Genomic DNA, 23,189 nt, shown 5'->3' with positions numbered 1-23,189 from the left:
GTCAGCCAGGTGGCCAGGCCTGAACACACACAGGCAACCACACTCAAGTTGTGGATGTGGGATAAATAATGAGTGAGTGAGTGTGTGAGTTGGGTTTAACGCCACTTTTAACAGTATTCCAGTTATATCACGGCGTGTCAGCTTAATGTGGGAGGAAAGCCCGAAGTGATGCAGGTCTCAGACGTTTACCACTTCGGTGAAACCCACGAGCACGGGTATGGTGCTGACAAACCTAGAAACATAATCGGGGCGAACCGGGATTCGAACCCACAATCATAGGTTTCTGGCGTGCCCAAGGGACGCAACTCTGCACAGCGAATCGCGGCGCCTTAGACGACTGGGCCACCCGTGCCCCCGGATAAATAATGAAGTGAATAGGGTGTAAGAATACAGAGATACCGTTTCACATCATGATACACCTCCTCCGTTATTCTATAGTGATGCCATACCTCCAGTTCGACTGGTTGTCCCATACTCATGTTAGGGCGAGAACTAAACTGAAAAGCTTCACTAGCCTGGGTAAAGATAAAATGCCCTTGTAATGTTAAACAATGGGGAAATGTAGAATGTTGTACTAGACCGCAGGAATTTGTAGGAACTGGAACTACTGGAACCGACTCATTTGGAGGGCATGTGGGCATAGGAAGGGAAATTGAATCTTTTTGCAAATCAATTCACACATAACACTCATTACTGAAAGAGTGAAAGGGAGCCATCTTATTAATGATAACAACTGTCAACTTGGTAATGAGGAAATCTTAAATATCATATCCTAGTTCTCAAAATCAAAACTGTCTCCATAAGTTCGGGGATGCTGGTTGGTAGGTGATTGAGCAAACTACTTTTCTTGGTCTCCTCAAGGGATGTCTCATGACACAAGTGACAGCTATGTTGTTCTGATTTTGCTAAAAAGAGCGAGTGAGTGAATATGGTTTTACGCCGCTTTTAGCAATATTCCAGCAATGTCACGGCGGGGACACCAGAAATGGGCTTCACACATTGTACCCATGTCGGGAATCAAACCCGGATCTTCGGCGTGACGAGCGAACGCTTTAACTACTAGGCTACCCGAACCCCCTGTGCTAAAAAGAACCACATGTGCAAATGATCTGATATGTAGTCAACCTGAAATAATCCTCCCATGTATTGAGATTATATATATATACATAATCTCAAAAATGGAATATGTAACAGAGTGACCTCCCCTGTATTTTTACACCCCCCCACACAGATATGAAATGAGAATGTCATTACTCCACAATAAATACTGATGAATTATTACCCAAAATAACTCTTTTGAATCGTACAGATTTTAAATAAAAAGGTATATGGAAGTCATTTCCAAACATTTGTCTTCAGTAGAATTATAAAGTTTCAGCTTAAGAAATGTGAAGGTTACAGGGTGTTGTTATCTCGCCTGTAGATCCCCACCTGACCGCCCTGCTAGAACATAGCACCAGGAGAGAGGGTCATCATCACGACTTGGCAATACTCTTGAGCATCTTGTCAATCTTCTGGTCGTTCCTGATGATGTTGGACTTGGTAGCTGCAATGAGGTCCAGCTGGTCCTTAATTGCTTGGTCAAGTTCGGAAAGCTGGGCCTTGAGTGGCTCCACCGACCGGTCTGTAATGCTAGATGTAACAAACATAGAAATTTGTTAACTGGAATAATTTTCCTCAATCGAACACTGTCCTAAATACTTATAAGGAATCAAGTTTAGAAAAATATTTGTGTGCTAATTGAATGTAGGGATTTAATGTCGGGGAAGTGAAGTGCATGCATGTGTGTGCGTGTGCGTGTGCGTGCGTGCATGCATGTGTGTGGCTGCCAGTGGTGTAACAATACCGTGATAAAGTATTGTAACGCAATACGAGGCCAACCATGCAATACACCAATTTACGACCCCTGTATCGCGATATACATATGATACATTTTATTACCCTCAACTTACCCTCTCTCCCTCTTGAGGGCCAGTGAGTGTTCCTTGTTTTCAGATTTCCACTTCTCCAGCTCTTTCTGCATGGAGTCGAGATCTTCCTGCACATAGTCCATGATCTTCCCCAGCGGGTTGGCGCTTCGTGTCAGGCTCTGGATGCTGTTCCGCAGCTTGTTGATCTCCTTCTGTACAATCTCACGCTGTTTTCTCCTGGCAGCATCAGACATGGCTGGTCTTTCCTGAAATGCATCAAGTCGGTGAGTGAGCACGGTTCAGCACCACTTTAAAAAGTATTTTTCCTGCGAAGATCGAGGTTAGAATTGGTCTTAAGAAAACCTTGCTCGTCGTAAGACGTGACTAACATGATTGGGTGGGCAGGATTGCTGACTTGGTTGATGCATGTCATCGTATCCCAATTGCGTACATGTCAATAACTGGATTGTCTGGTCCAGAGTCGATTATTTACAGACCGCCATCATATAGCTGGAATATTGCTGAATGCGGCGTTAAACAAGAAAGAAAGAAAGAATTTCAGTTACATAATTGCATTCCAACCGTAAGATGAAAGCTCAAAGGGACGTAGGTTGTAGACGTTGCTGCATTGTTGAAAGAGAGATCAATTTTAGGTTGTATTTTTCAATAATAGGTTGCCCTGGCGCATGTTTTATACGTCTAAATCGAGTCCTGACACTGAACCATTATCTACCTGATTGGACTGAGTACCTTTCAGGGAGGGTGTATCCTCTGTCAGGCACATGTGAGGGGCGTTCAATAAGTTTTGCAACTTCAATATAAGACCAAGTCACAGAATATCTTTTGCACTTTTATTTGCTAAGCCTGGGCTGTAGGGTGGGCGATTTAACTGTACAGCCCAGACTTAGCCCCCAGTGACCAGTTCCTGTTCCAGCAAATGAAATCTGCCCTACGTGGAAGACGCTTCCAGGATGACGAGGACATAAAGGCTGCCACAGAGGTGTGGTTAGAGTGCCACTCTGCGGATTTCTATAAAAGTGGTATTTGAAGGACAAATGGAATAAGTGTATTGAGGTGAATGTAGATTATATTGAAAAATAAAAGTGCAAAAGATATTCTGCGGGTTGGTCTTATATTAAAGTTGCAAAACTTATTGAACGCCCCTTGTACTGTCAACAGCACAGAGAGAATTCAATTACTGCTAAATAAACTTCAGAAAAATCACCACATGACAACTGAACCTGTGGATCTGCATAACCCGTGCAGTCCATAACAGCAACAGGAGTGGAAGGTGGTATGTGGATGTGATGCATTGACAAATACACATAGAGCATGAACTCGAGATGCACTGTCATGCTGAAACAGCAGTCCCCTGTTTAATGGAAATACTTTCTTCTACAGCATGCAGAGTGCCTACTGTCCCAACATGCCAGTGTTTCTTTCTGAAGTTTGCTTAGCAGAAGGTTTCCACTATATACATACAATTTCAGTTTTCTTGGGAGGTCCACTCTGTTGTGGCTGACTTCCCTCTTCAAATTCCTTCTTTGTCTCCAGCATCTTCTTCACAAGAGCTCCTGTGAACAGTCAAAACTTCAAATACAGGTTTTTGGCTGAAAGCATTTACAACGTACCAATTTCTGAGCCAAACAGTCCTTGTATATCCCCTTAATGCCAAGCGCCAGACAGGGTAACAACAACTACCATCTTTAACATCTTTTGGTTTGACACGTCCGGGGATTGATCAACCGACCTTCTGCTCACCAAGTAGACGCTCTATCCACTAGACCATGAGTCAGAAAACGTACAACTTCATGGATAACATCTTCTGGTTTATTGCACATAGCATCGTTGCGATGTAGATTCTTAAACTGTCATCAAGCTGGTGCAAGAATTTACATCGAAATGTCGCTATATGCAATAAACCAAAAGTTGTATCCATAAAGTTGTACGTTTTCTTACTTACTCACCAACTTCTAGAATGCCAAACAAACAGTTAGACCATGGAGGCAGTCAAGTATAATATGTATCTAAACCATGCAAGTTAAATAATAAACCCACCGTGCTCAGCATCATCTTCCCCTTCCTGCTTGCTCAGCACCGTCTGTAACAGGACACAGAGACTCAAATACCACACTCATACAACTTGGCATACGGATACGGACAGGTAGATCCATTTTTCTTTTTAGAAACATTAATCTTGCAAATAGACAATAGTTTACAATTGTTGGCATAGCAACATCTAGTTGCCAATTTGTTCAGTTCAAGTCAGTTCAGCTACAATTGGGAATCAAACCCGGGTCTTCGGCAAAACGAGTGAACGCTTTAACCACTAAGCTACCCGACCTCCCCCTTTCACTGTGTGAAGCTCAAAAGAACACTGCCTGTACCGGCTCTGGCTCTGGTGGGGGTGGTGCAGACTCTTCTACCAGGAAATTCTCATCATCTTCATCAGACTGCTGGCCATTGTCCACGATTACATTGGTTGGGTGTCCACTGCCGAGTCTGAAACATGCACACAGTGTTTGTAGATGCTACGATAACATACAGTTGGGTAAATGGGAGCAGCCAGACCAGCACAGAAACCACAGCTGTACACACCTCATGGCTGGCCCTGACTCTCTACTTAAATACACTTGTCCCCTAGTCCTGCCATAGATCATAGACCACTTGAAAAACTCAGAGACTTGAAATATTCCAGTAAATATGTCAATAATACAGGTCACTGATACATGCAAATGTTTATCGGTCCAGGAGTAGAGTAGACCTTGCAGAGTACAGTTGCAGTGCTACCACTTCAAAAAAAAGGCTGATGCCAAAATTAGTCCCGTCCCCATATAATGCTATTAAACACTGTTAATAAAGGTGTATCGTTATTAAATGGGTGAGTAATTAACACCCATAACACACTGGCACAAGAGGAGCTAACTGACTTGTGTGAAAACTACATCTGTACACACCTCATAGCTGGCTCACTCTCTACACCATCTTGCTTTGGTCTCGGGGGAGCCGGGCGGGCACTGGACGGGCGCGCAATTCTCCGTCTGAAACGATGTGATTATTATGACAGAAGGAAGTGAAACACAATCTACAATAATCTTATGTCAGCAGTATCAGATTTCATTCCAGAAATGTATTCAGCAGACCAATTCTCAGTTCAGCTGCATGTATCCGATTCATAACATTCCTTTTCTGCTATGCAAATTCCCACAAAAGATCATGTCTCCTGGCTTCTACTAACATACATAAATTCTTCAGTAAGGTACCCTTCAGAGCTGCCAAAGGTCCCAAGTGTGAAGAGTGATGGCAAGGAAAATTTCAGATCTCTTGTTAGTAGTGCGTGAGTTTGATTTTACGCCGCTTTTAGCAATGTTCCAGCAATAACAGGGCGGGGAACACCAGAAATGGACTTCACACATTTTACCCATGTCGGGAATCGAACCCGGGTCTTCGGTGTGACGCGCGTACACTTTAACCACTAGGCTACCCGACCGCCCTCTTGTTAGTAGAAGCAAGCATCATGAAGCCATCACTTTAATCACAATCCACTAACCTTGACAGCTTGTTCTGACCTCGATCCACCAAACAGGGTTTCATATTCAGAGACAATGACTAATTGCTATCCAAAACGTGCACAATAACCTTTTTCAAAATTGATGACTGAGAAACATGTCACAAATCACAAATTCATAAAAGCATGAAAATGTTTCAGATGTCATGTCGCCAGCAGAAGCACTGCCGACAAGTAGGATTTACTCACGCATTGGCCACCTGGGGTGGCAGGTCGGCTTCCCCCACCGCGGGCTCCTGCTTCTGCACAAACTCTTCATCTTCTGAAACATCAGACATGCAAGGTGTTGAACTGTTGCTGGTGTATTACTCCTACTACATTCCAGAACATGTTTATCTGCGGATTTAGCCACTAGTCAGAAGCACGAGTCTACTACAATTAGCTTAATCTAGTCCTTATGGCAAGACTAAAATCTACTGACAATAATGCCCAAATAGATGTTTGTGCAAGTAAGCTCCAAAGAATTTGGCACCGACTGGGATAAGCACTTTATCTTTTCTGATTTAGGACTGGAGGTTTTACTTTCAGTAAGATTAAACAGCACCTGTTTGCTGTGGTGTAATACTGCTTAGTTACTTAGTACTGACACAGTATTCACTGGTATATGCAACAATCCTGAGCTTGCTGTGGTGCAATATGGCTTAATTACGTAGTACTGACACAGTATTCACTGGTATATGCAATAACTTGAGCTTAACTTGGTGTGATTCTGCTTAATTACGTAGTACTGACACAGTATTCACTGGTATATGCAACAACCCTGAGCTTGCCTTGGTGCGATACTGCTTAATTACGTAGTACTGACACAGTATACACTGGTATATGCAATAACCCTGAGCTTGCTGTTGTGCGATATGGCTTAATTACGTAGTACTGACACAATATTCACTGGTATATGGAATAACCCTGAGCTTGCTGTGGTGAGATATCGCTTAATTACATAGTACTGACACAGTATACACTGGTATATGGAATAACCTTGAGGTTGGTTGGTTTGTTGTTTTACGCCGCACTCAGCAATATTCCAGCTATATGACGGCGGTCTGTAAATAATTGAATCTGGACCAGACAATCCAGTGATTGATATCATGAGCATTGATCCACGCAATTGGGATCGATGACATGCATCAACCAAGTCAGCGAGCCTGACCACCCGATCCCGTTAGTCACTTTTTACGACAAGCATAGTCGCCTTTTACGGCAAGCATGGGTTGCTGAAGACCTATTCTACCCCGGATCTTCGCGGGTTGAGCTTGCTGTGGTGCTGTACTGCTTGATGTAAGTGAAAGCTTACAGAGACGGGAGAGGAACACTGGGATACTAAGATCAAGACTACAACACTAACAGTCTGCAGCAGATAGTGCAACGACAATACATCAAGTTGTACCACGACTGACACAGCTTGAAGACAAACTGTCATAGTATACAGGGAGAGAAGAAAACACCCAGGGACAATGACAACAAAAGTTACCTTTTACATCAACTGCTAATAATTTTTAAAAAAATAATTAAATTTTGCTAATTAACCATGACAAGACAATTTAGAGAATTTAGATTACACAACCTGAACTTGACATATGAATTCCCCATCACCATTGTCAGAGAAGTAATGAATAAAACATAATCATGATAATAGATTAGATGAAACATAAATAATTCTCAAAAAATCCAATGTCTATGTTTTTACATGCAGTCATGCTTTGAAAGAGACAGAGAGAAAGTATACAACTTAGTCAATCTCATTAAAATCAGATCTTTGTTCTCGCTACTGCTAGACAAAGATCTCAGGACATCCCATTATGGGTCACGTCTCAACGACCTTTCGGGAATTTTGACCGAACAATTGAATGACTGACAAGAAGTTGACAATAGCCAATCAGAAGGCAGCTTTCCCAAGCCTTACGGCACTAGTTTAAACAGTCAGGGCCACACTTAAAAAATATGTTGACGAAGTTCTCGAAGAAAAATGTGAAAACTGAACAAGATGACATTCTGGTATATCTAACATATGGTCGCGATTGTATGGCAGTACCCTCACACATGCTATGCAATGTCTGTTCCATACAAATGTTTATCCCACTGAAACGAGAGACTTGCGATGATTTTGACGGAATCAGTCATACAGGCCATAACTGTCGTTCGGAATACCCTGTGTTAACCTTTTCGAGGTTGCATGATTAGAAAACACATTCTGTCTGTCACTTTCCTGATCTGGTAAGTGATGCTCTGATTGGTCGGATGACATGTGGTTCTGACGTGAACCATAATGGGATGTCCTCAGATCTTTGTTCAGCAGTAGTGAGAACTAAGATCTGATTTTAATGAGACTGACAGTTTAGTGGAACATGGTTTGCAGTCCTTCACCAGTCTTTACCATAACTTCACCTACAACAAAAAACCTTTAGGATGTGTGCTCAACTGTATGTTTGTCATTCCCACTGGCTTTCAAATCTGTCTTCTAAAACATGTGACATAGGCTTTGGCTCCAAGATGGAATTGTTCTGAATCCTTTACCGTTTGCTGAAGTTCATATTCAGAAACCAGTCCAATTGAAATGATCCATGGTTTACTGTATATTGATCAGCACCGCTAGTACTTGATCTGACTCGTTTACAAGTTGAAGTGGATCTATTGTTTGTTTGTTGTTTAACACTGCACTCATCAATATTCCAGTTATATGATCGCGGTCTGTAAATAATCAAGTCTGGATGAGACAATCCAATAATTGACATCATGAGCAATTGAGCATCGAGCTACGCAACAACCAGGTCAGTGAGGCTCGTCCTTATCCCACTAGTCACCTCTTATGACAACCATGGGTTGCTGAAAACCAATTCTAACCCACATCTTTGCAGGTTTGAACTGGATCTAAATCTTGGTTACATTCTGGAATCAAGCCTCCGGCCACTTTGTCAGCGTGGGTCAACTTGTATATCAAAACTGACCAGTATCTATATATGAAATGTGTACACAACCAATCTGGTGAAATTCATCAATAACTGCTCATGTCATCACATAGACACCAGCCCACTTCCATTATTTTGTTACCATAGTTACATTACCTCTGGCCTATTACCATTTGCCTGATCTGTTCACCAGCTTTAATCTGTCACACGAGGGATGATACAAAATACTACATTTATCAATTGCCAATCCTACTTCTGAATGTTATCACCAGGAAATCAGTCCAAAGCAAAGTAGGCATTACTTAACTATTTAATATTGACTGATTATCAAACTTGATCTGTCTTTGTTTAATAAGTGACTGTTTAAAACAACTGTGGTCGTAAACCGTCAATATTTATTGTCACCTGGAAACAGTGGAACTGACAAGGAGCCATTATGTTAACTCTACTGGCCAATGACCAGGTGAGTTGAAATACAGAGAAAGCATTAGTACTGACCGTAGTAAAGCCACTGCTGATAGTGATATAAGCATGACAGTTACATCATGTACTCCTCTTATTAAAGCAATTTACTGAAACAGGTTCAAATATGCAGAAAGTAAAGATAATTTGTTTTCTCCACTGATGAAGTCAATACTTAAGCTTAATCCTTTTGGGTACAACGATAAAAAAGAGGTTACACACAAGAATTTTGTTTGTTTGTTTGTTTGTTGTTGAACAGCAATATTACAGCTATATGAGGGTGGTCTGTAAACAATCGAGTCTGGACCAGACAATCCAGTGATTGACATGAGCATCGATCCACACAATTGGGATACGATTACATGCATCAACCAAGTCAGCGAGCATGACCACCTAATCACGTTAGTCGCCTCTAACGACAAGTAGTGTCGCCTTTTATGGACAGACACAAGAAAATACCAGTAATAACAGACCTGAATTCACCATTCAAGGTCATACTGGCATGTCAGGATGCAAAGTGATTTTCTCAATTATTATTACATTTTCAACTTGTTCAGTAATCTCAACTACAAATTCACTTAACACTTGTTTGTTTGTTATTTAACACTGCAATATTCCAGTTATATGAAGGTGGCCTGTGAATAATTTAATCTGGGCCAAACAAACCAGTGATTGATGTTATCAGCAATGTTCTAAGCCATTGGGATACGATGGAACTTCATCCATCCATTTTGTCACCTTGTTTGACAAGCATAGATTGATGAAGACCAATTCTAATCCAGAATCCCCATTGGTCAATATCATTTTGCACTCAGCAGGATTCCAGCTATTTATGATGACCCATAAATCTGGACCAGACAATATAGTGATTGACATCACATGCATTGATAAATGCAATTGGGACACAATGCCATGCATCAACAAAGTCAGTGAGCCAGTCTCCCAGATAGTTGTCTCTTACCGGCATGGGTTACTAAGGACCACTTCTAGCCAAAGTCTTGTTAAATATCAAACATCACACCCAGCATATATTCATATATAAATATACATGTATCTCACAGCTTCATTATTCTATATTCAGCACATCAGTACTGACTCCAAGTCGTATGGAAGATCTTACCTTCCATCATACCATAAGGCGGAAGACTTCCGCCTTCAACGGACATAAACATGATAAATGCAGCACAAAAAAAACTTATCTAAAGTGTTCAGTAGTGAGTGAAGTGAGGTGAGCTACAATGTCAAGAGTTAGTACGACAGTCAGACTACACTAAACAAGCCAGAGATACGAGTAGACTACAATACGAGCCCGGGATAAGACATACCTTCTTCACTGTCCGCAGCACGGCGGCCTGTAGTGTAAGTAAAACAATCAAACATGCCCAGGTTAGTGCAGGTAGGTAAGGGAGGTAACTCCGCTAGCATGACTTGGACAGCAGTTATGAGTGACGGAATGCACACTGTCAAATCATGCACTTCCAACACTAAATGACATACAGTGTCAGCATCCAACTTGATCTGTCTGTCGTAGATATTTCACAATATATTCTGTCAAACGGTATGACATTCTTAGAGTTCACCATGGTACCTAACTTTAAATTGATACATCTGAGATTTAGCCAAAAAGAAACATTTTCCGTACAAGATTTTGGTTTCTTCTTTTGGAGCATAAACGTGCTACTAATAATTCAACAAGAAGAAAGACACACTCAGATTAGTTTCTGCTACAAAAGTGGGATCACTTTTGATCCCGGAAAGAAGAAATTACTGTTTAATCAGGAAGCCTGCATTTTGTTTTTCTTAAAAACTACAGTGTGAGATGTTAGGATGTTCTAATTGTCACATCTAGATTTCATTCTAGAATTTCACTTAATGATAGCTGCTGCCTAAAACATTTGAAATAAATCAACAACAGCAAAGGTTGTTAAACTGTTCATGCTGTTCTGGGGTCACAATGGTGTCCATTTTCTCAAAACGCCTTGCTTGTAGCCATGTACAAAGACACGGCACATATAACAGCAATCACACAAATATCAACACTTCATAGCACAACCCAGACAATACTTTAAGCAGCAGCTATATGATTGATGCCAAAACGAAGGATCTGTCAAACAAGGGTGAGCTCAAGCTGACTAAAATATTTCACATTCAAATTAAGAAACAAAAAGCAGGCTGCTTCCAATATAGCTCAATAAGCCAGAGAAGCTGATCTGCCACACTAGTGTCAAGAACAGATTGCAGCCAGACAGCCAGGCAAACCCCTGACTATATTCTACAGTAACCAAATTGGCCAAACCATTCCGTGATCACTCAGTGCAACTGGGCAGCAGCTGACCAATTGTACAGTTAGTTTCAGATACTGACCTTCACGACGTCTCCGCGACCCCTTTGCCGAAGTTGGCCTCTGCAGACGAGTGTGTGTTTCCTGCTCCGCCAACATGAAAAGTGTTAATTAACACTTTAGAGTGTAAGGTGCAAGGTCAGATTTGCACTGATATACTGTTTTTCATTTTCTGATGTACAGTAAAGAATGGTTATAATGAACTCAAAGGGACCACTGATTTTAGTTTGTTATAACAGTGTTCGAAATACCTGCCTGCCCGACCGTCCGAGACGGGTTGATTTCAACTCGGGCTGCCAGATTTTCAAATTCCCCTGCCCGACGGTCGGGTTATATTTCATATGTAAAAAATATTCTAAATATTTCCCGATGATAAGCATTAATTCACATGTAAAGATGAATGATAAAATGTAACCAAAAAGAAACCCCGTTAGCTTATCCCGAGAAACATATGATTATAGTGGGCAGGCAGGTTTTGGTCAGGGCTGGCAAGTATTTCAGGTAGCCAGTCCTGTGGTCTGGCTGAAATTTTGGGGAGTTTCATACCCTGGTTATAACCATAGTTTGTTGTAAGTATTTCAACTGTCAGACATCTTAATGACAAAAAATACATAACATAAGTAAATGTTATACATATATTATTGATAGTTTCATTTACATTCATACACAAGAGTCAATTGTCAACTGAGTGTGTAAAATTGAGGATAAGCTTAAGGTGTCAGTACTTCATCCAGTAAATTACTAGCCTTCAATTGTTTATTGTCTTGAGTGTAAAAGGTACAGGGATTCAAATCCATAATCATAGGTGTCTGGTATGCCCAAGGAACACAACTCTGCACAGCGGATGCGGCGCCACCTGTGCCCCCGCCACTTTATGAGAGAGGACTGTCCTATCTGCCCTGTCACGTGAAGGATGCAATCAATGAGTTCCTCACCTGCTTGTTGTGTTCCTCGCCATTCACCATCTTGTCACCTGCCGGAGACTCGTTTTCCTTCCCAGGCTCATCTCGCTGGAACACAACCATATCACCATGTCAACAACCATAATACATCCATACAAGGTCTGAAGGTAATATTAACTGGATATTACTGAACTTCAAATTGCAACACCAGTTAAAAATGTCTGCACCGCAGGAATGATTAGTTTGAGGCTGAGATGGATGAATCAATATCAAGATTATCATGAATATTGAACAGTGTATATCATTACTGATCCTATATATAGAAGTTAGTAAAATCTAAATATTTTTTACATTTGTATACTTATCCTGCATTACTCCTTAAACGTAGTAATGCATGATAAGTAAAAAATAGACAAAGTAAAATGTTCTTGTCTTCAGACACTAGTCTGAGACCTGAGACCAGCAAAACCATGTTTTGGTCCGGAATTGCTTGATGACTGTTGAAAAGAAGGACTAGAATAGTATCATGACTATTTGTATAACAAGAAAATTTTCAGCTTCGGATGCTTTGGAGTATCAACCGTCAATGCAGGGATGAGAATGGATATTTTCCTTTTCAGCTGAAACTTTCTTGCAATGGAGTGTGGTCATAATTTGGTCATTTATAGGGGAAGCCTTCAGATTTTAACAAATTTGTGGTCCTTAAAATTCACGGATCAGCGTGAGATTCTCATCCCTGGTAATGGTATGGAGAATGATCAGTTTTCTTAATGAATAAGTGTACACAAAATAAAAAGTTGAAAGCCTATCAAAGACTTGAAAGGAATGCGAAACATGAACATGCAACATCTAAACATAAAAACAACACGAACACGAAAAGTCAAAGAGTCAACATATTGAACAAGTTCAAGGAACAGTGAACACTTCCAATGAACGCAACAGCAACATGATGACATAAACCTGGGATGCATTCATCAGATGGGGCATCATGGTGAAGCTGCTCTTGCGACGTTTATCTGGTGCTGTTTGAGAGGAACGCCGCGGAACTCTTGCATCCCCGGGAGTCTTAGGAGTCGTGGGACTGTCTTTACCCTTAGAGTCTGTCAACTTTCTCCTTGAGGAGGATGCTATGTCACGTTTCAGTGTACTTGAACTTGACTTTGAGTTTGACCTTGACAAACTTTTACCACTTTGTTTAGTCTCTAGCTGCTTGGTGCCACTTTGTTTAGTCTCTAGCTGCTTGGTGCCACTTTGTTTAGTCCCTAGCTGCTTGGTGCCACTTTGTTTAGTCTCTAGCTGCTTGGTGCCACTTTGTTTAGTCTCTAGCTGCTTGGTGCCACTTTGTTTAGTCTCTAGCTGCTTGGTGCCACTTTGTTTAGTCTCTAGCTGCTTGGTGCCACTTTGTTTAGTCTCTAGCTGCTTGGTGCCCCTGGGGGGGTTGACGGAGTCTCTTCTGGCACTATGGTCAGAACTGATTCTCTCCTTTTCATTCCTCACACCCAGACGACTCTTAATCCCAGTCTTCCGTTTCTTGTCCACTTCATGTGACTTAAAAGACACACTATTAGCTGATTCATCATCCGAGCTCTCATCCCCTCGTTTCATTACAGGCATTGGTCTCTCTGACCTCCTCCGAGCACCACGTGGGCGGTCAGCCCTTGATCGAGAACTCAAATTAGCTTTTGTGCTTTCTTTGTGTTTTTCATCAGTAGATGTCGACTCTTCCTGCTTGGTTGAACTATGTTTCCTCCTGATCTTGACCCTCCCTTCTGCTTGCAATTGGGTCATTTCTTCATCTTGTGACTCTTTATCAGAGTGACTTTCCTCGGACCGCCCACTTCCGTCTTGACGCAGCTCATGCTACCAGACAACCACAGGAGTCAATGTGTGAATGTTGCATAATGCCGCAGTCAGCAATATTCCAGCCATATCACAGCACCCAATCAATAGTAAAGTAGTCTGGTAGACCATACCATCAGGGCATGATGACACACAATCAGCCTAGTTACAGAGTATGACCACCAAAGCCAGTGTCAGTTGGCCCTTACAACAAGCATGATCTACTGGGGACCCAGTCTGACCGAGAGTCCCCACAGGACAGACAAACACTGAGTGCAGCAGGATACACAGTAAATATCCATACATGACAAATAAGTGATGGTACGATACACTCATGTTTATTAAAACCATACACAAAGAGTTTAAATTGTTTTCAGTGAACAAACTTAGTTCATACTTTGATAAAAAAACACTTTTCATTAATAGTTTTTTGGCAAATATTTCCCCCTTCTGCCCTGCTGTTTTCTGAAAACAACCTGATATATATACAAGAATATATGGACCTCTGAAATCATTTTCTGTTCATTAATCATTTTGTTTATTGTTTAATGCTGCATTCAGCAATATTCCAGCTATATGATGGCGGTCTGTAAATATGCGAGTCTTGAGCTGACAATCCAGTGACTGACATCATGAACATCGACCTATGCAGTGGGATAATGACATGCATCAACCAAGTCAGCCAGCTTCACCACCTGATCCTGTTAGTAGCTTCTTGTGACATGCATTGGTTGTTGAAGACCAATTCAAACCCGGAGCTATTTCAAATCACTGATGTGTGAGTGAGTGAGTGAGTATGGTTTTACGCCGCTTTTAGCAATATTCCAGCAATATCACGGCGGGGGACACCAGAAATGGGCTTCACACATTGTACCAATGTCAGGAATCGAACCCGGGTCTTCTGCGTGATGAGCGAACGCTTTAACCACTAGGCTACCCGACCGCCCCTCACTGATGTGTGTGCATGAATGCTTCCACCGACATGTTGCCCAAGATGAGGGTACTCACCTTCTTACGCCTGTGCTCTCGATCCTTGTCACGGTCTCTGCTCCTATCTTTGTCTCTATCCCTGCTCTTTTCTCTGTCTTTTCCTTCATCTCGACTCTTTTCTTTTTCCTTATCCCTGCTCTTTTCCCTATCCCTTGACTTCTCCTTATCGTCACGACCCTTATCTTTCTTCTCCTACAACAAGCGACAGCAATGTGAGAGGAATGTCCCAAGCTAAACATGCTTCAGATGTTGTGAACTTGGGTAAAACATCATGGATCAACAGGAGTTCGAACTAAACAGAAAAGCTTTACTAGTTTGGTAAGATATAATGTCCTTTGTATGTTAAAACAATGGGGAAATAGGGAAATTTGTAATAGCTCACAGGATTTCGTACTAGCACCAGGCTAGTGGGCCAGTGTTAATTTCTAATCCTGGATCATAATCAAGGCATCATCAATACGGTGGTATGTGTTTGTTTGCAGTCAGCTGATGAAATGTGACCGAAAATAACTCACCGAAGTCACATGAGCCACACTTGGTGTTAACCATTCAGCAACTTCTACCATGCTTGACGCAGGGAGTGACACTAATTTGGCTATGGTCTATTTTGCATGCTTTGTTAAATAAAACGTTATGTTATCTGAAAGCTCACTGGTCAGACCAGTGACATGCCTCTCTGGGAGCAGGATATGCTTGATCCATTGATCGTAATACTACAAGGCATAGCAGCATGGAGGATAATATGCATACAAGCTTGTGAAGGATTGACCAAGGCACACAGTGGGGATAACTCTGAATGGCAGATACTGAATTGCTACCATCACCTAAACCACCATTCTATCTTTACCACTATATCTTTACAGCACGTGAAGTAAGAAAATTATTACGATTCAAACACAGAAACAACATTTTTATCGATACACTGATATCATGAAACATGATGACATCCCTATGTACCAATTCCCATTTCTTCAACACTCCACCATTAATTTATTGTAGGCGCCCAGAGATATTCATTTTCAGAAACTGCAGTAATTTACACTTGCAAACTAAAGACTTGCATGGGCAGTATTGGATATATTTAGTTCTGGGTCTGTATGACAGACCATTGGTTTACCTCCGATTCCTTTTTCCTTTTGTCAGCACTACGTGACCTTGACTCCTTCTCCTTGTCCTTCTCCTTGTCTTTCGTCTCGGCTCCTCCCCCGCCTCCTTTTCCCTTGAGAAGTTTCTTCACATACTCGTCATTATTAACCTATAGGATGAAATAGTTCCATTAAAAGACACACAATCACTGCCACAGAGAGAGAGAGAGATAGAGTGAGAGAGTGAGACAGAGAGGGTCTCTCTTTTACAGACTAATACCAAGTTTATACTGCTAGCCCACTAGCCTCATAATAACAGGTATTGTAACAACAAGCACCATCTCTTAACATCTTTTGGTATGACGCGGCCAGGGATCGAACCCTGGACCTCCCACTCGCCGGGTGGACGCTCTACCACTAGACCATGGAGACAGTCTTAAGGGCTAGGAGAATTTCAAACATTTGGGGGAATATAGCAATATGATGATACCCACCTTCATTTTGATAGCCTCAGCAAGCACCTGCAGGAACTCATTTGTCTTCTCTGGCTCATGTCCTGCCACTATCTTCTGTGGTCGCACTGCCAGAGACTTCCCAGTTACCAGGGCTGCAATTGGGCATGTCAGGTGAATCAGTGAGTGAGTGAGTGAGTTGGGTTTTACGCCGCTTTTAACAGTATTCCAGTTATATCACGGCGTGTCAGCTTAATGTGGGAGGAAAGCCCGAAGTGATGCAGGTCTTAGGCCTTTACCACTTCGGTGAAACCCACGAGCACGGGTATGGTGCTGACAAACCTAGAAACATAATCGGGGCGAACCAGGATTCGAACCCACAATCATAGGTTTCTGGCGTTTCCAGGGGACGCAACTCTGCACAGCGAATCACGGCGCCTTAGACGACTGAGCCACCCGTGCCCCCCTCAGATGAATCAGGTACATGTATACTGCTGACACAGACATGATGAAAAGACAGAGTGAGGAACAACAAAAGAAGAATGTATCTTGCTTCCCCATGGAGATCTGGCTTAGAATTGGTCTTCAGCAACCCATGCTTGTCGTGAGAGGCAACAGACGGGATTGTGTAGTCAGGTTCACCGACTTAGTTGATGCATGTCATCGTATCCTATTTGTACAGATTGAAGCTCATTATGTCAATTACCGGATTGTCTGGTCCAGGTCTGATAATTTACAGACCGCCATCATAAAGCCGAGTGTGGCATTAAATAACATTAACAGACAAACAAAATCGTCTTGCCAGCAAAGACATGCAAAATATGGAGAATAATACAACTCATGAATATTGTTATCCCTAAATGGAATCATGTACCATGATGTACAATGCTACAGCGTCACAGAAATAAGCAGTTTGGTCCCGCACTCAATCACATTTCATTAACCAAGGAGTTTGGTGTATCAGCAGTTATTTCACCAAATGTTGGATTAAATATGAAAATATATTTCAGTGAAAGATAGTCACAGAATCATTTGGGTTGGACTTGAACATAACACCTCATGCTAGAGCATCAAAGCCATATATGTCTGTTGGGCAGGTTGGGTGCCAGTGCTGGATGACACACTTGATACTTACAAACCATATCAATTGCTTTCTGAAGGAATGCCACTTTGGTCTCCTTTTCCTGAAATGTAAAAGATAGTGTTCAGCTGTAAGACAACATAAAAGCATTCAACCATGTACTAATTCCTAATAACTGATGTCAAAATTAGGTTAGTTTTAGATGACGATAGCATTAGGTCATATTGTGAAACACGAACACAGCCATCAACATGGTCATGATAGTGTAGTACTGCCATCATAAAGTAGCAGTAGGATTACAAAGGGACGTTGTGACAACACATTTTGGACACAATCCTAACAAGTATTGTAACCTCTAGCATGTCTCGTGACTTTATATCACCAGCTGGAGTGAGTGGGTAAGTTGGGTTTTAACGCTGCTTTAATTAAAAAAATAATCCAGTTATATCATGCTTAATGTGAGAGAAAAACCCGACGTTATGCACTTCTCAGACATCTACCACTTTGGTGAGAACACCGAGCTTTGAAATTGTGCTGACAAAACAAGAAACATAATCTTTGCAAACCTGGATTCGAACCGATGATCATAGGTCTAAGGCATGCCCAAGACATGGCTCAATTAAGGAACCTGTTTCAACATGTACCAGGTGCATGTGGACAAGAAAACCGAGTTGCACTGGACAAATCAGGATCCACCCTGGTCCATAAATTTATCAAAGCCGAATCAGAGATGCATAAACTTGCCTAAATAAAATAAGTCTCAGATCTCTGATGACTGTGTCACAAGTTTACTGACAAGCCCAAGAAAGCATGACAAATTACACAAAACAGTGTTTGTTTGTTGTTTAACGCCGCACTCAGAAATATTCCAGCTATATGACGGCGGTCTGTAAATAATTGAGTCTGGGCCAGACAATCCAGTGATTGACATCATGAGCATCGACCTACGCAATTGGGATACGATGACATGCATCAACCAAGTCAGCGAACCTGAACACCCGATCCCGTTAAGTCCCCTCTTACTACAAGCAGAGCCTCCTTTTACGGCAAGCATGGGTTACTGAAGACCTATTCTACCCCAGATCTTCACAGGTCTCCTAAAACTGTTGTTAGTGGTGTAGTATTAAACAGTGGTTAGTGGTGTAATATGGTACATAACATGTATAAAGCCTTAAGGTAATGAGCGAGTTCAAAAACTGTTGCTGGGTTGAAAAGTAAGGGTCAGACACAAATTTGAATTTGTTTTACATGCACCTGGTGCACAGAGACATAAATAATTGGTCGTGCTTTTCAACATGTTGCAACGGTGCATGTTTTATATGGTTAATTCGAGCCCCGCAAGGGATGTAACTCTGCACAGCGAACTACTCACCAGTTGGAGCTTGATATGAGCATGACCATGTTGATCATTAATATGTACTTTTTAGAGTAAAAATATCATTTGTACTTATCCTGACTCATACTTATTACTCATGTGTACGAGTCAGGATAAGATAAAATATACAATTCTAACAGTTATTGTCATAATCATTGTTATACTTCAAACAATACATTATTAATACATGTTCAAAACTTACCTTGACATTTTCAGAGTTCAATTCAGAATCAGTAAACAGTCCATTCATAAACCCTGTTGTCTTGATGACCTGCAATAGAAAAACTCATTATTATGCATTCAATAAATAACTGTAAATATGAGACTTACTCATTCTTCTTAGGCTACAGTGTTACAAGGTGTAATCAAACACATCTTCTCCATGTGAGATATCTGAGGATTGTATTAAGGGATAAAAGTGTTCAAAGCTTAACTTGAAACTGAAATGTTACTTATAGGGGAAAGGTAGGAGGATTTGTACTGAAAATATAACCCTCCCCTAATGCTAGTAATATTTTGTGATGACCATCCCAACCATGTCCTCAAATATTTTTCATTTTTTTCATGACCCTCCCTGAAAAATGCAAAAACACTTTATATTTCTTATAATTTTTATGACAAAATGTCCATTTACCCTCCCATAGAGGCTGTTCCCCCCTCCCATAAAAAATGCGCTGTACCTAGGGTAATACATGAAATTTTGCCTTTCATCTACACTAAGATATGATCAGATTGTCTGCTTCCTTAGACTATGTAACAATATCTACTTTAGCTACTAGTCAGAAACCCAAGTCTAGCAAGCTCAGGTTATAATACTCCAAATGATCAGTTAAAGGGCAAGTTCACACGGAAATGAACCAATTTTTCTTGTACTTTTTCCACATTAAAAGTGTTAACATAGAAGTGTCATAGACAAAAATATAAAAACATCATATTTAATTAACATATTTTTTGCATTAAAACGATTTATATTTTTCACATTTACTAAGTGTTCTATTTCCATAACAAAAACACCATGGCTTATGCCCCTTGCAATATGACGTCCTTGGTGCCAATTGATAAACATTATGACGTCATCATGCTTTGTTAGAGCCGCTTCACGTGGTGTAGGTACAGTTTTGTGATTTTAGCGTCTCAGATGCCAGCCAGAATTGTGTTATACTGAGTCACCACTGCGCCGGAGTGTGTCGTAGACCATGTTGTTTTACATAAAAACTGGTCCTTGATATCTTTTGCGTTGAGAATAGACAGGGACCCAGTTGAATTAGCACCAATTACGTCATAATCTAAGGGGGATAACTCAGGCCTATTTTGCTCGTAAAACGAAGGCCTCATAACGGCATATCATTTTAACACTATTGTGAGCTTCCTACTTTCACTGTGAGAAAAAATGAGTGTATATTTTCAAACACAGATACTAACTAATTCTAAAATTGCGTTTTGTTTAGAAAAAGAAAGAAAGTGATTTTTGCGTGTACACTTCCCCTTTAATACTTATTAATTGTACTGAGAATGATGCCAACAACCATGTTCAGACAAGTAGACTGACAAGTTTTGGGACAGAATGAAATAGTAATTGATTAGAAAATGGACAGTCTAGCAGTAAAACTGTTCTATACACTTGACATGTTCAATGATACACAAGATTGTTGCTAAATAAAACACATCAAATTGCAAAACTGGTTTCACTTATGTTGGCTATCACAGTCACGGCTCGCAAGTGTTTTTGAGCAGTTTAAGTGCTACAATACACCAACTCTCAGTCATCTCCTGCGTAATCACCAGATGCCAATTCAGAACGGAACACAAGTCCAACCAGTTGAGATTATAGTATATAATAAGCATACTGTGTATCCACAAATGAAAAGGCAATCCATATTTTAATACTTTCAGAGTTCGAGTGTTCACTGCTGCTCTTTAATATTGCCAAGCTAGGGTACATTAAGTATTGGAGAAAACACGCTTACAAGGTTTTGGTAGACAGAGCATGCACGTGCAAATTGTGCAGCATTGATAAGCACTTGTTTAAAAGCATGTGTTTTGAAACCTCGCTGTCCTTTCACCAGAGACTCTGAAGTGATGTAGCTTTTAAATGTCCACGCGGAACTGTACACATGACATTATATTTTAATTGAATTAAAATTTTGAATTGCTACTTGTCATTTTTTCAGTTACTTGGTTAAACCTGGGATTTGAGGTTTTACATTCAAAATAAAACCTCCCGAACGAAAATAAAACCTCATAATAGGTTTTACTTTGAAAGTAAAACCTCTTAATAGGTTTTAATTTGAAAGTAAAACCTCACAATAGGTTTTAATGCCTATAGAAAGAACTCTCTTACTTAATAGAGATCCCAATGAATAGGTTAATAATTATATAGAAATGTTCCTGGGGTACATTGTACCAGTGCCAACAGCTCCAGCAACGTAACTTAATCAAGCTCATAAAACATACCGAATCAGGCTGACTGAGTGAACGAAACTGAGAATAACACACGTCAGATTAAACATGAAAAAGGTTGATTCGGCGTCCTTCCATGTTGATTACAAGGCAAATTTGGTATCATCATCATGGCTATAATTGGCATCAGAGATATAACAGGCTTATCATTATCACTGAATGGCAGAGAGTTTATGGCGAATTGCGGCATTCCGCTTTTGAAGGGGTATCACAAATATAGACCTATGTGTGTATCATACAAGTCACAACAAAAAACATATTGACAGAATCAGTGTCACCTAGATTTTTTGTACATATTATCAGATAATGTGTGTGTTGAATAAGTCTTTCATAAAAAAACAACATGGAATTTGATCACTTGTGGCGACCTTGCCATCTTCTGAGGGACAATTTATACCACGAAATTAGGAAACACATTGAAAACAGCCACAGTAAATCTTTACTTTATATCTTACAAAATTACTTTTAGGGCTGGAGAAACAGGAGTTCGTAAACTCTATGGATAGTATCAAGCATTCATCAAATGTGGTAAAAACAGACTTAAGAACAAACACTACCGATGTTGTAACATCATGAAGGAATCTGAACGGCGGTTTTCCCAAGAGTTTGTCTGTCAAAGGGGGCTTCGAGATCACTTTTCCCAAAGTATTCTGTGTTTTCTTTGCAATTTTCGGATCCATTTCTTCTTCGTGATAAATCTATGCGAAACTGTCAACTCATTTGCTCAGCAGGCAAACGATACACTTCGGAATTCAGTCAGATCATGTAGTTTCGTTCATTATCAAACTCTTCTGACAGGTTTCATAGACGGAATTTACACCCGGCATGCACTAGGATTCATGCGCAATTCATTACTTCCGGCAAGTGCGTCCTAGCAAGGCATCAGCTGTTGCCCATGACAACGCAAGCTGTCAACAAAGCTTTTGCTGCAGTGGACTTGGTCCTGATGTGTTTTAACAGTTGACTAACCTCGATGAATTTACCGTTACGGAACCGCCCAATATTTGTATCAAGTGATTTTAATTGAAAGTATATTTAACGGAAAGTGTTTGATTTTAAATGTGAAAATGTACATGCATTTCTATAGGTCGATCAAGACCTAATACATCAATTATGCCAAAACAATTGACTTGAAAGAGATATGATAAATCTAAATAAATAAAAGGATGTAGGTCAAATGTCATTAACCACAAAAAGCCATGAAACTCGTTAGAAACAATTTTGAAGTTGTTATCCACAAACAGTTTCAATACTACATGTTCTACCATCAATTTCTAAAAGTCGCTATATGGTGGAAATTATGCCGATGCGACGTTAAATTTTAACTCACTCACTCTAAATCCAAATAGCGTCTTAATCTTTAAGTTTGTCATTAACAAGATACTGAATTCAAAGTTAGATAAATCTAAACCGATTTAAATCTAAATTCCACTGACATGTTTGTTGTTCTTAAACTATGTGAAGATTGTTTCCTATTAGCGACCTTGATTTTCTGTATAGTCACCTCCTTACCGGCGTTTTAATATTTAAAGCAGAAAGTCTATATACAGACTCCTTGGATTCAAGAAAAACCTCCACGAAAACTGAGGCCCTGCAGTTAAAGCATAATAATCTTTAAATATATTATTTGTGAAAATTAAGTATTCGCCCTTCCTACCCAGTGTTTTATTTTTTAAATGTGACCTTATTATTGATCAAAGGAATTGGCCATGGAGACACACCATATGAAAGCAGGGCGCAATCAGACGCCCTTGAAAAAACTATCATTTGTAGGCAGAAAATTGACAATTTTTTCCCAAATTAACGACCCCTTTTCTA

At 40.5% G+C, this 23,189-nt stretch overlaps 1 protein-coding gene across 2 annotated transcripts; it reads right to left on the bottom strand.

Annotated features, from left to right (window-relative positions):
* Positions 1–234: 234 nt before the first annotated feature.
* Positions 235–22,204, bottom strand: LOC124115160 (TRAF3-interacting protein 1-like). Of its 2 annotated transcripts, XM_046476041.2 has the most exons (16): positions 21,929–22,204; positions 19,114–19,182; positions 17,591–17,639; positions 16,498–16,610; positions 16,036–16,173; positions 14,937–15,110; positions 12,123–12,197; positions 11,211–11,271; positions 10,172–10,198; positions 5,668–5,740; positions 4,868–4,951; positions 4,298–4,412; positions 3,969–4,011; positions 3,393–3,484; positions 1,953–2,176; positions 235–1,632 (listed from the first exon to the last, which is right to left on the bottom strand). In XM_046476041.2, exons 1-16 carry the CDS (start codon positions 22,049–22,051, stop codon positions 1,476–1,478), a joined length of 1,617 nt encoding a protein of 538 aa, XP_046331997.1. In that variant the 5' UTR covers positions 22,052–22,204; the 3' UTR covers positions 235–1,475. The 2 variants fall into 2 exon arrangements, with proteins under 2 accessions (XP_046331997.1, XP_046332005.1); XM_046476049.2 differs by lacking the exon at positions 10,172–10,198.
* Between the last annotated feature and the right edge of the window lie 985 nt (positions 22,205–23,189).

This window comes from Haliotis rufescens, unplaced genomic scaffold (genome assembly GCF_023055435.1).
Source record: "Haliotis rufescens isolate VD_foot unplaced genomic scaffold, xgHalRufe1.0.p SCAF_4, whole genome shotgun sequence".
Classification (NCBI taxonomy): Eukaryota; Metazoa; Mollusca; class Gastropoda; order Lepetellida; family Haliotidae; genus Haliotis; species Haliotis rufescens.
This window is presented reverse-complemented; position numbering and strand designations above follow the sequence as displayed.

Bases quoted from the DNA above. Each gene is read 5' to 3' on its own strand.
- LOC124115160 (XM_046476041.2), bottom strand. From the start codon at position 22,051: ATGGATCCGAAAATTGCAAAGAAAACACAGAATACTTTGGGAAAAGTG. The intron at 11,272-12,122 runs GTGAGGAACTCA...TTGGCGGAGCAG, and splicing joins GCGAGGAACACAACAAGCAG to GAAACACACACTCGTCTGCA. The intron at 3,485-3,968 runs GTGGGTTTATTA...GACTGTTCACAG, and splicing joins GGAAGATGATGCTGAGCACG to GAGCTCTTGTGAAGAAGATG.